The sequence below is a fragment of the Macaca thibetana genome, chromosome 5 (genome assembly GCF_024542745.1).
Source record: "Macaca thibetana thibetana isolate TM-01 chromosome 5, ASM2454274v1, whole genome shotgun sequence".
Classification (NCBI taxonomy): Eukaryota; Metazoa; Chordata; class Mammalia; order Primates; family Cercopithecidae; genus Macaca; species Macaca thibetana.
Genome location: NC_065582.1, coordinates 169,164,930 through 169,181,404, shown reverse-complemented (window position 1 = coordinate 169,181,404; position 16,475 = coordinate 169,164,930). Strand labels below are relative to the sequence as shown.

Sequence of the window (16,475 nt, the reverse complement as noted above, 5' to 3'; positions counted from 1 at the left end):
TAATAATTTTTAGCATAAACGAATGGCTATTTCTAATTTTACATAACTTAACTTCCCAGTCTACAAGTAACTAATCATAGCTTCAGCTGTAACCTTGACAAATGAACCTAATGTGAAAAAAATTCCCCCACAGATGGAAATAATCAATTTCAGCAGTAATTTTTGGCATAAGTAAGCTTCATTTTGGGTGTAAAATAATGTGGTTTACTGTCAGAAAACAAACATTTCTGGGTCACTGGAGAACACAGATTTGAAAGAAGCATGCCCGGTCCAGCTCAGCCGAAAGTGACCTTGAAGATTTCAACAGGAAAATTCCCTTAACTCAGGTAAAGAGAAAAAATAAAAATAAAAAAATAACAAAGACAAGGATATTGAGAAAAAAGGAGACGAATGCTCTCAGATATTTAAACTGCTTCATCCTGAATCTGGAAAACTGTTTCATGGGCCATTAATTTTTAGAATTCACAGAGCATTTTCATAAATGCTATTCTCACTGAACTTTCAGATACCCAGGAAAACAGGTTTGATGGCACCCATTTTACACAGAGGAAATCCCACAGCTGATAAGACGTAGATACAGGACTCACACTCATTTTCTGTTTCTTTGTCCAGATTGTCTACAATTACAGGTAATTAAGGAAAAGCGATGTAAAAGTGCCACTGTAAGGGACAACAACTGAGCAATCACAGAAAATTACCATGTGGAGATTTCAGTTGGAGTTTTAAGAGAAAACTTGTTAACTTTTTTTCAAAAAGAAAAGTTAATTATTTGGCATATATTTAAAGTTCGTGATGCAGCTGAAAGAGTCAACAAGTACAAGGCCTTAATTAATCACTCCGGGAGGCTGAGGCAGGAGAATGGCGTTAACCCGGGAGGCGGAGCTTGCAGTGAGCTAAGAACGCGCCACTGGACTCCAGCCTGGGTGACACAGTGAGACTTTGTCTCAAAAACTGAAAACTTTATATTATGTATAATTTATCATAATAAAGATGTCTCACACAATGAAGCTAGTTCACAAGTAATTTAACTGCCTGTCAAAAGAAAATTTAGCAAAAATGACAATAAAATCCAGATGTTTAATAACTTAACATTCTCAATGTCCAGCATCCAATAAAAAATTACTAAATAGGCAAAAAGCAGAAAAATGTGACTCATAAAGAGCAGAACAACCAGTCAATCAAAAAGACCCAAAATTGACAGAGATGACAATGCTAAAGGAATAATTATAATTATGTTCAATAATTTAAAGGAAAACATGAAAATAATGAGGATGGAAAAAAAAACTGTAAAGAAGAACAGAAGGGAATTTCTAAGGCAAAAAATTATAATATCTAAAGTGAAAAATATACTGAATGGGTTTTTAAAAAGATTAGATGGTACAGAAAGAAAGATGAGTAAACTTGAAGATACAGCAAGAGAAATTATCCAAACTTAAACACAGAGACAAGGAATCTGAAGAGAACCTCAATGACTTGTGGGACAATATTAGAAGAGGAGCAAGAGCAGGAAAAACAAATGGAAGAAATAATGGCCTTAAAATTTCCAAATTTCATGAAAACTGTAAACCCATAGACTCAATGAACTTATAACAAAAACACAAAGAAAAATCACATCATGGCGACCGGATGTAGTGGCTCACGCCTGTAATCCCAGCGCTTTGGGAGGCCAAGGTGGGTGGATCACCTGAGGTCGGGAGTTCGAGACCTGCCTGACCAACATGGAGAAAGCCCATCTCTACTAAAAATACAAAATTAGCTGGGTGTGGTGGCTCATGCCTGTAATCCCAGCTACTAGAGAGGCTGAGGCAGGAGAATCGCTTGAACCCGGGAGGCAGAGGTTGCGGTGAGCCGAGATCACACCATTGTACTCCAGCCTGGGCAATAAGAGTGGAACTCTGTCTCAAAAAAAAAAAAAAAGAAAAGAAAAGAAAAAAAAAGAAAATCACATCATGGCATATCATAATCAAATTGTTGAAAACTAGTGATAAAGAGAAAATCTTGAAAGCAATTGATAAGAAGAAACATACTATGCAAAAGGAAAAGAAGATAAATGTGGCTATTAACTTTTCACTAGAAGAAAATGCAAACCAAAAGATACTGAATGACATCTTTAAAGTGTTGAAAGAAAAAACAACTGTCAACCTAGGATTCTATATCCAGTAAAAATATTCAACAAAAATGAAGGCAAAATAGAGAAAGAAAATATGTTGTGAGTAGGAGTTGACATATGCTACAAGAAATGTTACAGGAAGTTCTTTAGGCTAAAGAAAAATGATACTATACAGGCACTTGAAGTTACCAAAGGAATGAAGGCTGCAGAAATGGCAAACAAATGGGAAAATGACCCTATTTTCTCATTAAATTTTTTTCTCTAAAATATGGTTGTCCGTTTAAGCAAATATAAAAGCAACATACTGTGGGATTTATAGCATGTGTAAAATAAAATACAACATATAACAACCATTGTACGAAGAACACAAAGGGTAAAATGAGAATGTATTATCATGAGGTTTATATGTGTGAAGTAATGTATTTCAAGACAGACCAATAAATTTAAAGATGCATATTCCAAATCCTAGAGTAACCGCTAGCTCTCCACTTTGCCAAAAGAGAGCATATCTAATAAGTCAAAGGTGGAGCTAGAAAATGGAATACCCCCGAAATACTCAATGTACCCAAATTAAACGGAAAAAGGGGGTGGGAACAGATGTGACAAGTAGGAAAAACAAGATCGTACGCTTAATGATAATTACATTAAATGTGAATGGTCTGAATGTCCCCTAAAAGGCGGAGGTTGTCAATCTGTATAAAAAAGGATTAAGTATACCACAAAAGCACTTTTAATAGAAAGACACAGGTAGGTTAAAATAAAAGGACAGATTAAAATAGACCAAGATACACTAACCATAAACATGCTAGAATATGTATATATTATCAGACAAAGCAGATTTCAGGACAAATAATATTTCATAAATATTAAGAATCCATTCATCAAGAAGACACAAGAATCCTAAATGTATATGCACTAATAAAAAGGTTTCAATTTTCATGAAGGAAAAACTGAGAACCAAAAGGAGAAATAGACAAATCTGCAATTCTAATTTGAGATTTCAATCTTCCTCTCTCAATGATCAACAGAACAAGTAGAGAAAAATCAGTAAGGACGTAACAGACTTGAACAATACTATCAACCAACTTGACCTAATTAGCTTTTATAGAACACTCCACCCAACAGCAGCAGATTCAGATTCTTTTCAAGCACACAGGAACCATTCATCTAGACAGACCATATTTGGGTCAAAAACAAGCTGAACAAATTTCAAAGGAATGAAATGACAGAATCTATTCTCTAACCACAGGGGAACCGAATTAGAAATCAATAAGAAAATGGTATCTAGAAATGTACCAAATAGTTAAAAATTGAACAATATACTTCTAAATAACCAGGGGTATTTTGGGAATTGATAGAAATATGAAAAAAAAAATCTGAGATCTTGGTGGTAGTAGCAAATAAAGAAAAAATTTGAGAAAATAATATCATTAATATTTGTTATTTCAAATTAGAAAACAGAGGCCCGAAGTGGTTCGAAGTGACATATTTAAGATTTGACAGTGAGAATGCTCTCCCCAGGCACAGCGCTCAGTACACACTGACCTGACTCTGGTTGTTTCACTAGATCTTTTCCTCCCTACCAGACTGTGTATTCCCTGAAGACATGGCCGATTCCTGTATCCCTGCATTGCTCAAAACATAAATATGCATTCAGTCAATGATAAATAAACAGTATATGGATAATGATAGAGCAAGGACTTGAATGTTACTATCCAAGGCCCAGGGCAATGTATATTCTTTTATACACGTAGACTAGTAGAGAGCAAGAATTACTGGCTGTGGAGTCAGACAGGCCTGATTCATATCCAAGTCTGTTATCTCTTAGTTGTGTTCTACTCAAGTTACTTAATTTCCCAAGTTCCTTGTCTATGAAATGGAAAAACAATAACAGAGCTGAAGTCGGGATCTGATTGCTGAGTGGAGAGTTGTCATTCCTTTTGGCTGCCAAAGATCTAGCCTCCCTTCCATTTGGTGTTTGAGAACTCTCCATCTGATGCATCAGAGCCCTCTTCTTATCATAGATCTGGAAAACACCAGACTGCCAGCAACTTGAGCATGGGCATGGGACTGAAGCTCCCCAGTAAGGCGCACCTATCCTGGATTTCAAATCAGAGGCCAGTGATGTGGACAGTGGGAGTCACACAGAATTTGGCACTTGCAGTTTTCAGGGGCAGCAGGGCCAGCTGTTCTAGAGCTGTACTGACCACCTGAACTTTCTGTGATGATGGAATGTTCCACAGTGTGACATAGCTAATGTGCAGAAATCCCTCAGAGATGTGCTGGCCATTAGGGTAGCCACTGGTCACACATGACATGTGCTGGTCACATATGACTAGGGAGCACTTGAAATGCGGCTAGTACCACCGAGGAACTGAAATTTAAATTTTATTTGATTGTAATTAATTCAAATTTAAGTAATCACATGTGTCTATTGGCTCCCATATTAGATAGCTCAGTTCTCCAGGCAATGCCCAGGGCCCAGTGTTGGTGGTTTCGGCTGTGTAAGCTGCAGGTCCAGGTTCAGAGGTGGCAGCATAGGTGTTCTAATCTGTTTTGCAATAGATTTGGGACATTATTCTTGGCTGGGTAGTTGCCAAGCCCAGTTCCCTGGTCTTCCATTATGTTTTGTTAAATTCCTTTTCTGCATAAACTCCCAGGTGGGTTTGTGATTCTTGTCACCAAGAATCCTAAGTGATTCACATACAAATGAGAATGTGCAGAAGTGATTAGCACAGCTCAGGAGGTGCTAAATACATCGTCTGCATCCCTTTCCTAAGAGTCAGTGTATGCAAATGCTAATTATAGGATGTGTACTGTGCTGTCCATCAGGATTCGGTGACAGTAGCATCTAATCTGGGGTCAAGGAAGGCATCAAGGCCTCCAGGTCAGCTCCAGGCCACCTCCTATAGTGTGTTCTTTAGGTTAGGGTAGCATTCAGGATACACAATATACCTGCAGACAAGGGCTCAAAGAAATAGTGCACTCCTAACTCTACAGGGGACAATGGTATCTATTTTTAGTCCATAAACCCTAGATTGGAGGCCTCTTTAAGGTTTTACCTTTCCCAACGTGCATGGCCTAATTTAAATGCTCAGTTCTTGAAAACGAACAAAATGTAAAACCAAAAAAAACAAGTAAGTGCAATTTATTGCGACATGATTCATATCCCAGATGGACTCATGCCCCCTATTAAGGCCGAAGTGAGATTTACACATGCAGAGTCAGGTGTGGCTGACAGGTTACCAGGGCAACCTGTAGCTCTGCGAGAGCATGCTGCACTCCCTCCTGCCGCTTGCGGCCGGGGATGGAAAGTGTCCATCTGTTTGTCTGAGGATTAGGTTTGTGCAACCAGTTGCAGCTCACGGGGAGGAAAAAACGCTTTCACTACAGCTGCCTACCCAGTGTGAAGCCACGGGCTCTGGAGTTAGGATGTCAGGTTTCAATTGCAGCTCCACCACTTAGCTGTGTGTCTTGATATATAACATCTTTGAGCTTCAGTTTCCTCAACTCTAAATGGGGATATGAACATTTTGTAATATTGTTGGAAAGATTAAATGTGTTTTAAAGTATCAGGTACTTTATAAAGTATAATGGGCATGAAATAATATTATCACACATTATGTTACCCAATGCACATGGAAATTAACAATGAGAGCTGGGCATGGTGGCACACGCCTATAATCCCAGCACTTTGGGGGGGCTAAGGTGGGAGGATCCCTTGAGTCCAGGAGTTCAAGACCAGCTGGGCAACATAGTGAGATCCCCATCTCTACAGAAAAATTTTAAAATTAACCAGGCATGGTAGCGTGCACCTGCAGCCCCAGTTACTCAGGAGACTGAGGTAGGAGGATCCCTTGAGCCCAGGAGGTTGAGGCTGCAGTGAGCCATGATCACACCAACGTACTCCAGCCTAGGCAAGAGAGAGACACCCTGTCTCAAAAAAAAAAAAAAGAAAAAGAAAAAAAAGAAATTAACAATACTTACCATATCTTGAACTTTCATTACATGCTTCGCACTAAGATAAGGGTTTATATATACTATAATACCACATTTAATTTACATAATAAGCCCTTGAAGTATTTAACCCTATTTTAGAAATCAGGTTTTAGGCCGGGCATAGTGGCTCATGCCTGTAATTCCAGCACTTTGGGAGGCCAACGAGGGCGGATCATGAGGTCACCAGATGGAGACCAGCCTGGCCAACATGGTGAAACCCCGTCTCTACTAAAAATACAAAAATTAGCTGGGTGTGGTGGCACACGCCTGTAGTCCCAGCTACTTGGGAGGCTGAGGCAGGAGAATTGCTTGAACCTGGGAGGTGGAGGTTGCAGTGAGTCGAGATCGTGCCACTGCACTTCAGCCTGGTGACAGACCAAGACTGTCTCAAAAAAAAAAAAAAAAAAAAAAAAAAAAAAAGAAATCAGGCTTCAGAGAGGTTATATGACCTTTCTACAGCCACACAGCTTGTGTTAGGGTTAAGACTTAGATCCAAGACTAGTCTTGATCTTTTGATCTTTCACGAGTTCATTTAACATATAATCTTGAGTATTTACTACTTGTAACCCCCACACAACAGTGCACGCCCCAGTGATACAGTATTATCTTTCAGTGACCACTCAAAGCTGGTACTGCAGAATCTTGGGCTATAAAGGGGCCTCCTTGTAATAATTAAACAAAGCATTCCACCTACGTTCACCATGATATTGCTTCACACTTCATTCTTTTCCGAAATCTTCACATGTTACTTACTTATTCCAGCAAACACAAAAGATGAGGCTTCGCATGACTTGCCAGTAGAAAGCCGCCCTGTTTGGAGGGAGAATGGAACAGCACACACAGGCAGAATTTTCCCTCACTTTGGCACGCTGCTGATTAATTACCTGCATCGGCCTGCTGCGCACGTGTCCTAGGCATTAGGATACGCCTTGTGTCTTCACGTGGCTCCCCATTAAATCCTTGCAGCTACTCTACGAGGTGCTATTATTAATACCCTCCATTTTACAAATGAGGATCCTGAGGCACGTGGAATTTCCCTCTGTGGGGGCCCAGGTTAAATCACTTGAAGTGTGGTGATAGAGTGGGGAACTGGATCCAGGAAGTCCTCCAGGCCTGAATTTTTTGTTCATGGTATTTCTCTGTGTGTTTTTGCAGAGTAAGCGGAGTTGAATTTCCCTAAGTTCACCACTCATGACACGATTCCGCCCCAGGTCAATGACTCCAGGCCTATAGGGGTGTCTCTCTGTCTCCTCCAAAAGACCCTGGACTCTCTTTGAAGAAGGCATAGGGAGCTCTGCTATCTATCATAACTGTACGTTTCATCTGTGTGTATTCAGAGAAGAAGCTTACATTTGTACAGAGCAGGAGCTCGGTAAATGTTCGAGGAAGAAAAGAAGGAACAAAAAAGGGAAGAAAGGAGGTGGGAGAAAGAAAAAAGAACCAGAACAGTCTCTATGGAAGTAGGTCTCACCTTCTGCAGTTTCTTTCTTTCGGCCTCCACAGATGAGCGAACGGATTTGATTTCCACGGTGTGCTTCTTTACCAAGTCTTCCAGTCGCTTCACTAGCTGGTCTTTGAGATGTTTCTTCTCCTCTTCTGTCTGATGTTTGATTTTACGAAGGTCTTCTTCATACTGTTGCTTCATATATTCTGTCTCAGCACTTGCCTCTTTCTTGATCTATAAAAAGAAAAAGGACCCTGTAAAACCACTGGGGAGGGATGAGGAGCAGGGAATCACGATTTCCCTTTCATACAACTTTTACAAGGTTTATACTTCATTTTTTACAGCACGTAGCACAAGGTGCAATCAATTTTACAAGACTATATATTTGATGTTAGGAAGAGTCTCCACCACTGGAAAAGGGCTTTTTGGAATGGTGTATCTATTATCATGAGATTGGATATTTCAGCCCATATTATGGTAGATTTTAAATAATGCTCTGCTTGTTTTGACTGGGGACATGCAATGAGATCCTAAGCCAGTTTCCAGTTTCCCAGAAGCCGATGACATAGCATTGGGAGGATTCTGCTACATTCTCAGTCTCCTGGTTTCCAATGGCATGGAGTAGGCAGTAAGTTGGCTGGAATTCTACTCTAGGAACTACGGGGTCTGCTGATTCCAAGTGGATCCACTATGTTTGGGAACTGGCCTCTACCTGATGCTTATGATAGATAGCAAAGCTCTCTGTGCATTGTCCATTCCCAGGGCTGGGTCAGACACTACCTGCATATCTGTGCCTCCTTTCATGCAAGGGCACTCCTTGAGACAGCTTTGATCATGCTGAGGATGAAGATTGCCGGCTTCCAAGTCATTCTCTTCCCCCAGGACTTTGTTCTCTGAAACTAGCTCAGTCTTCCTGGCATCTGCAAGCATACATTTCAGCATTATTTGGGATGCTCTTGGCCGCAGCCTCTGGTTCAAGGCTTTCTGCTGTCAGGCCCCCATTCCGCTTTTCAACCACTTTGTCCGATACCCCCTGTGTAATTCCTGCCCTGTGGTCTGCTGGTCCCCAAGCATGGTCAAGGTAGCAATTCTCATCTCTTCTCAAGAAGCCTCGTGAGCTTAAATAGCTGCCCTGCTTTCCCTTCCTACATAATCTTCAAATCTTTTTGACTGCAGTTTCCATAGGTTAAAAAAATTGAGCATGTTCCAAATATCCGTTCTTTTAATAGGAATTTAAAGGATGAAACAAAAAAAATATTTAATATAAGCAGAATGACTAAGTTTTCCTCCCATATTCTCTAAAGTACTCATGTACCACTTTTGAGACCTCTGCTCGAAACCCACAACACCTTTCTGGTTTCTCCAGAACCAGTACCTCTCCTTCTCTGCACCTTTCTGGTTCCTCCAGAACCAGTACCTCTCCTTCTCTGCACCTTCCTGGTTTCTCCAGAACTAGTACCTCTCCTTCTCTGCACCTTTCTTTCCCATGGTGGCTTCTTTCCCATGCACGTTATTCGTCTGCTGCCTGGGTCGTGTCTATGATACCAAAGCATGCTGTGGGCTGTAAGGTACAGACCCATGAGCTCCCTGAAGGCAGCTCCCAGGTTTTGTGCCTTTGACACTATGTCCCACTGTCAGGAGCTTTCTGTTGAGGGGCCTAGGGGAAGGCACTTAGAATCATGTATTTTTGGACACAAGCAAGAGCTCTATCACCAACCAGTTGGCTGACCTTGAGCCAGCCACTTATCCTTTCTTGGTCTTATTTCTTCATCTGTAACATGAAAGATTGGCAATACTTTTTGGGCTGGAGTGTGGTGGCTAACACCTGTAATCCTAACGCTTTGGGAGGCCAAGGTGGGAGGATCACTTGAGCCCCAAATTTCAAGACAATACTTTGTATTTCATTTCCTTCCTTCCTTCCTTCCCTCCCTCCCTCCCCCCCCCCCCCCCCTCCCTCCCTCCCTCTCCCCCTCCCTCCTTCCCTCCTTCCCTCCTCTCCCTCCTTCCTCCCTTCCTCTCTCTCTCTCTCTCTCTTTCTTTTCTTTCTTTTCTTTCTTTCTTTCGAGTTTTGTTGTTATTGCCCAGGCTGGAGTACAACGGCCCAGTTGCGGCTCACTGCAACCTCTGCATCCAGGGCTCAAGCGAGTCTCCTGCCTCAGCCTCCCAAGTAGCTGGGATTACAGGCACCTGTCACCACGCTTGGCTAATTTTCTTGCATTTTTAGTAGAGACAGGGTTTCACCATGTTTGCCAGGCTGGTCTTGAACTCCTGACCTCAGGTTATCCACCTGCCTTAGCCTCCCAAAGTGCTGGGATTACAGGCATGAGCCACCAGGCCTGGCCTGTATTTAATTTTTTAATTTTTATTTTTTCATAGAGACAGAGTCTCACTATGTTGCCCAGGCCGGTCTCAAAGTCCTGGGCTCAAGTGGCCCTCCCTCCTCAGCCTCCTAAAGTGTTGGGATTACAGGCATGAGCCACCATCAATCTGCCCAACCAGATGGACAATACTTATCACAAAATTATTGGAAAGACTCAATAGCATAATTGTGTTAAAGGATATTAAAAGCATAAAGCATTGTGTAAGTGGTAGGGGGTGAAGGGAGTCAGTGCTAAGAATTTCAGGCACTGTGGTGAGCCTGGTGGGGAAATTTTTGGGGGCAAGGGGTCCTTTCACATCATACCTTTTAGATGTCCAACATGAGCCAGATCCAGGTGAGGCAGCTGTAGGTATCAGCTCACCTGTACCCTGCAGAGATTGGTCTCACCCACCAGATGGGTCAGATCAAGCAGCCCTGCCCCTCCTCTCTGCTCCCTTAGCAGGCGTAAGGCTGCCAGTAGCACCAGACCAAGCTGGCAGATAACCTTGGGTCTTTTAAGGAAATCATTCCAGGGCATCTCACCTGTCTTCTGGGTCCCACGACACTCCTGCAGCATCATTCTGTCTTTGGCAACAGCCAGCTTCTCCCCAAGTTTTTTTGCAGTGCCTTTCAACTCCGAATTCTCCTGTCGAGCCTCCTTAAGCTGCACATCCAGGTCCTAAACAGACAGCAAGGGTCCCATTTCTCTGGTTATAGCTCTGTATAGAGACATCCTGTGTACATAGAATAGCCATCAGACCTGAAAGGCGGGTATTGCACAGCAGAAGCCCTGAGTCTGTGGAATTCAGTGACCCAGGGCTCATCAAATCCCTCCTCATCCTCTGGTCTTCCTTTAGTGAGGATTAAATGAGATAAAGTGGTTAAAAAAAAATGCTCAGGGAATGTTAGAAATGTTAACTGCTTCTACTTTTAGAGATGGGGCTCTGTGCTTTTGTGGGGCTCACATAACTGAATCATCAATGATCCTGCTTTCTATAAACACAAAGTCCTGGGGATTTTAGGGCAGGCAGGTTGCTGTGAAACGAACAGGGGTTTATAGAATCAGGCTGACCTGAGTTCAGACACTTATTAGCCATGTGCCAATAAGGCTAGTCCTTAAGCCTCTCAATTTCGGTCTTAGCTTCTCATCTATAGACTGTAGGTTTCCAAGTTCTCCAATGTTAGGGACCAAGTCTAACTCACTATGTGTCCCTTGCCCATAGTCCTGGGCCTGGCAGATAGTCAGTGTTCAATAAATATCTGTAGGCGGGGCGCAGTGGCTCAAACCTGTAATCCCAGCACTTTGGGAGGCTGAGGCAGGTGGATCACCTGAGGTCAGGAGTTGGAGACCAGTCTGGCCAACATGGCGAGACCCCGCCTGTACTAAAAATACAAAAATTAGCTGGGTTGGTGGTGGGCGCCTGTATTCCCAGCTACTAGGGAGGCTGAGGCAGGAGAATTGCTTGAACCTGGGAGGTGGAGGTTGCAGTGAGCTGAGATCACGCCACTGCACTCCTGCCTGGGAGACAGAGTGAGGCTCCGTCTCAAAAATACACAAACAAACGAATATATATCTATTTTTTTGTGTGTGGAACGAACGTAGTTGAATTCAATGGAGATAATAGGGCTCACCTCCTTAGAAAGCAAGTGTTGAGCACATTGCCTGACCTGTAGCAGGTTCACAATAAGCAGCCCTGCTGATTTATCCCCTTAGGGGTTGTAAGAAGAGATGCTGCTTTACCTGAATCCTCTCCTTCAGCTTCTGGGCGTACTTCTTCAGGTCACTTATCTTGCGGCCTCTGTGCTCCAGGTCTCCTTCCAGCTTCCGGACCTGAGCCTGCAGGGCCGACTCCTGGACCTGGAAGTTCTTGCGGAGGTCCGACTCTTTCTCCTGCCACTGCCACAGAGCCTGGCTCACCGACTGCTGCATGGCCTGCCGGATGGCCTCGTTTTCCCGCTCGTAGGTGGCCTGCAGCTCCTCGGCCTTGCGGGCGTAGTCCTTGCTGAGCTGCTGGTTCTCTACTCGCAGCCGCTGCACCTCTAGCAGGACCTCCTGCATCTCCGGGCCCTGGCCTGGCTCTGACTTGGTATCAGGGCTCTCCTGGGGCGGCCGGCCCCGCGGGGGAGCCTCGTGGCTCGTCAGGTGCTGGAGCCTCCTCTCGTAGTCAGCCTTGAGCTCCAGCATTTCCCTGGAGAGCGTGAGGACCCGCTCGGCGTGCTCCGCCTCCACCCTCAGCTCTCTCTCCTTGGTCTCCAGCCTGCAGGAGGCCGACTCAGCCAGCGCCTCCTGCGTCAGCCTCTTCTGCAGTTCCAGGGCGCTCTCCAGGGCCTGGATGCGCTGGAGAAGCGCCTCCTCCTCTGCGCAGCCCTGTTCCTGCAGGAGCCTGGCCTTGGTCTCTGCCACCGCATTCTGGAGCTCCTCCTGGTGCGCTTCCCGCAGCGCCTCCATGCTGGCCTCAGCCTCATCCTGGCGGGTGTTCAGGGCATAAATCACCTGCAGGAAAATCAACAGAGCCCAGTTAGGGCGAGGGGGCTGGGGTGTGGGAGGGCTGAGGAGACCAGAGATGCTTCTCCTGCATGGCGGTTGATCTGAACAAGAGGCACCTGAGAAGAGGATGTGCGTGGAGGGGATTTATTAGAAACTGTTCCCAGGAGAAGCCAGTGAGAGAGCTGGAAAGTGCTGGAAAGTGCGACAGGGAAGGAGTTGGGCTGGGAGCAGAGCAAAGGGGTGACGTTGCACAAAGGCCCCAAAGAGGGCAGCTTTGGCCGAATTCCAAAGGGGACCTCTGCAGTACGGTGGGAATCCACGGAAGAGTTTTAAAGCAGAGAAGTGATGTCATCTCATTTGTTCAGAAGGAACACTTTGGAATGCAAACCCCCGAACATAACACTTAGAAAACTGGACAGAGGCCAGGCACAGTGGCTCATGGCTGTAATCCCAGCACTTTGAGATGCAGAGACAGGCAGATCACCTGAGGTCAGGAGTTCGAGGCCAGCCTAGTCAACAGGGCGATCTGGTCTCTACTAAAAGTACAAAAATTAGCTGAGTGTGGTGGCGTGCACCTGTAATCCCAGCTACTTGGGAGGCTGAGGCAGGAGAATAACTTGAACCCAGGAGGCGGAGGTTGCAGCAAGCCGAGATCACGCCATTGCACTCCAGCCAGGGCAAAAAGAATGAAACTCCATCTCAAAAAAAGAAAACAAACAAACAAAAAAACTGGACAGAGTGATATATTAAAAGGCCAGTATAACTTGAAAAGCAGCTAATGTAATACCCCACATCAAGAGTAAAGGACAAAAACCACAGGATTGTCTCAATAGACACAGAAAAAAAATATTTGACAAAATTCAACATCTTTGCGTGATAAAAAACTTACTCAACAAGCAAGGCACAGAAGGGACTCTTCTCAGCCTCATAAGGCGCATCTAGGAAAAGTCCCCAGTTAACACCGTACTCAATGGTGTAAGACTAAATGCGTTCCTCGTAGGATCAGGAAGAAGACAAGGATGTCTGTTCTTCCACTTTTGACACAAAAGAAAAAAAAGAATGCTTTCTTTGCTGTGTGAAGAACTGAATGAAGGAAGACAGGAGCACAGTGAGAAGCCCAGGAATCAAGAATGACTCCTAGGATGTTGACCTGAGCCACAGATTGGTGTTTTCTGAAATGGAAAAAACTGTAGGTAGAACAGGTAAGGAGAAGAAAATCGAGAAGTCTAATTTGGACGTAGTAAGTTTGATGTGCCTCCGGACGTACTAGTGGAGACGGCACCAAGGCACACACAGAGATAAATGTCTGGCGCTCAGAGGAGGGAGCCTGAGCTACAGATGAAGCGGGTGGAGTTGGAAGAGTTTTGTTACTGTTTGCTTGATGAGAGAGTCCAGAACATATCTGTAGGATGATGGGAATGACCCCAGGGAGAATCCAGAAGTTGAAGCCAGGCACAGTGGCTCCTGCCTGTAATCCCAGTACTTTGGGAGGCTGAGGCAGGAGGATTACTTGAGCATAAGATTTTGAGACCAGCCTGGGCAACATAGGGAGACCCTGTCTCTACAAAAAAAAAAAAAAAAAAAAAAAAAAAAAAAAGCTGGGCGCAGTGGCTCACGCCTGTAATCCCAGCACTTTGGGAGGCCGAGGCAGTGGATCACATGATCAGGAGTTTGAGACCAGCCTGGCCAATATGATGAAACCCCGTCTCTACTAAAACTACAAAAATTAGCTGGGCATGGGGCGGGCGCCTGTACTCCCAGCTACTGGGGAGGCTGAGGGAATCACTTGAACCCGGGAGGTAGAGGTTGCAGTGAGTAGAGATTGCGCCACTGCACTCCAGCCTGGGCGATAGAGCAAGACACGGTCGAAGAAGAAGAAGAAGAAGAAGAAGAAGAAGAAGAAGAAGAAGAAGAAGAAGAAGAAGAAGAAGAAGAAGAAGAAGAAGAAGAAGGAGGAGGAGGAGGAGGAGGAGGAGGAGGAGGAGGAGGAGGAGGAGGAGGAGGAGGAGGAGGAGGAGGAGGAGGAGGAGGGGGGCATGGTGGCACATGCCTGTGGTCTCAGTTACTTGGGAGGCTGAGGTGGGAGGATCACTTGGGCCAGGGGGATTAAGGCTACAGTGAGCTGTGATCATGCCACTGCACTCCAGCCTGGGTGACAGAGTGAGACCCTGTTTCAAAACCAAAACAAACAGAAGTTGAAGCCCCAGGAATAACAGTAGATAATAAAGGGCCAAAATCCCTGAGAAGGGTACCACAGAGACTGGTTTTAAGAGCCATGAGAACACATCCTCATGGGGATAGGATGGAAGGAAGAGGTGGAGACAGGTGTGTGGCACTTGGGACAGGTGAATGAGGGAGCTCTCACCTTGTAGACATGAGAAGGTGGCTAATTCTACGTTCTCAGTGGAATGAGACAAGGTCACTAACAGTGAGCTGAGCTGGAGGACAGGAAGAAAGCATAGAGGTGTGAGGTGTGAGAAGTTGTGAATTCATTTTCAGGATGGGGAAGCCAGTGGTCTACGTTACCATGTGGCATCAGAGGCTGTGTTGAGTTACGGTTCTCTCTGCTATACTGTGAGATTTTCCTTAGTCAGGTTCATCTGAATGAGTTCAAAGAAGGACAGGAAGGATGGATGGGTTATCTGGAGTTGGAGTTTTATTTGGTGGGTGTGACAGAAAGAGAAGACAAGGTATTTTCAAGAGCCAACATGCTGAAAAGATGGAGCAGAAGCAGTTTTTTGGTGATAACAAGGCCACATGGCAAAGGGAGCGTGTGACTGAGGCCAAGTAGAGGAAAAGATCACTGGAGATAAGGGGGTCAAAGACTGAGAAGTCCAGGGCAAGGTGAACCCCACATGAGATGTCCTCACTGAGAACAATGCAAGAGAAGCTGGGCTGGTGCAGACGCCGTAGAGTCAGATGCCAAACACGACACTGGCTCCCTGGGGCATTTACAATCAGAACAGTTTTCCTGAAGACTCTCCACCACCCCCTTTCACACAGATTTACTTTTAGCCTTTGTGGGTTGCTGGTTTTTCCTTATCCATGAGGCTGTCGATTGAACTAGACTCTAACTTCATTGCCAGATTTCTACCACTGATTCACCCACGGTTTTCAAACTGCACTCCTTGTAGTCTTGAGTTCTCTGATGAAGTCAGGGCAACATCAGGGAGCCTGGGGGAGGCTGAGCAAGTGGGGGCCCCCCATCAACCAGGGAAGAGCTTTCATACTCAGGCTTTCCTAGCATAGAGTTTAGGAAAAAAAAAAAAAAAGCTTTGCATGGCTTTAAAAAAGAAAATCAAAAACTAGAGGCTTAGATAATCGTGAAATAGAAAATAGACCAATTGGGAATAGTATATGAGAGGAAGTTTTGGGTGTCACTGTGTGCCTGTGTGTCTGTGCATGTGTGCGTTAATTATAAAATCATCATTGAAGGCCAGATGGCACCACTAGAGGTGACATGTGTAATAGGTTTAACAACGGTTTACCTGGAGGCTGCAGATCTTGAAGAAAGAGTGTATATATATCCAGGACACAGCCTAAGATCTTATTTTTCCTTGTCTCTGTCTGATACAGTTATCTGTTTTTTGTCTGTCTTCCTCACCAGAATGTACGCTCCAGGAGAGAGAAGCTTGGTCTTCCTTGTTCATTACTCTCCGTCCCCAGTGCCTGGCTCAAGTGGACACTCTAAAAATTACCATGCGAATGAGTGAATAAAGGAGTCAGAACTCTATCTTGAAGAATGTAACTCAAGGTGTGAGATGAGTTTGACATCTTGTGAAGCCCTGGGAGAATAAGCACTACTTTGAGAACCATGAATCCAACACTCTGTCACGGACAGGAGAAGGAAGTCCCCTTGTCCTTTTAGGAAGATCCCACAATGAAATGAAGTGCTGTCTCCAAAACTCCTCCGTCTCATCACTTTGTGCACAGGATTTGGCCACTTTTGTTAATTTCTGTGACCTCCTAGTGACTTCCAACCAAGAATATATCTGGAAGCTGAAATTGGTTTCCCATTGGCTATAATTTATGTTAACAGCAAATACCATTTTAATCAAATTTACTATATGCCTAG

At 44.4% G+C, this 16,475-nt stretch overlaps 2 protein-coding genes across 2 annotated transcripts in view; both read right to left on the bottom strand.

The window, feature by feature from the left end:
- FAM184B (family with sequence similarity 184 member B) overlaps positions 1-16,475 on the bottom strand; it is a 155,733-nt gene that overhangs the window by 67,742 nt on the left and 71,516 nt on the right. The window contains exons 2-5 of the mRNA XM_050791986.1: positions 11,654-12,406; positions 10,456-10,591; positions 8,334-8,473; positions 7,581-7,787 (exon numbers count right to left, since the gene is read on the bottom strand). Coding sequence (XP_050647943.1) covers positions 7,581-7,787; positions 8,334-8,473; positions 10,456-10,591; positions 11,654-12,406 — 1,236 coding nt within the window. The remainder of the gene's footprint in view (positions 1-7,580; positions 7,788-8,333; positions 8,474-10,455; positions 10,592-11,653; positions 12,407-16,475) is intronic.
- QDPR (quinoid dihydropteridine reductase) overlaps positions 1-16,475 on the bottom strand; it is a 213,523-nt gene that overhangs the window by 195,622 nt on the left and 1,426 nt on the right. The window lies entirely within an intron of this gene.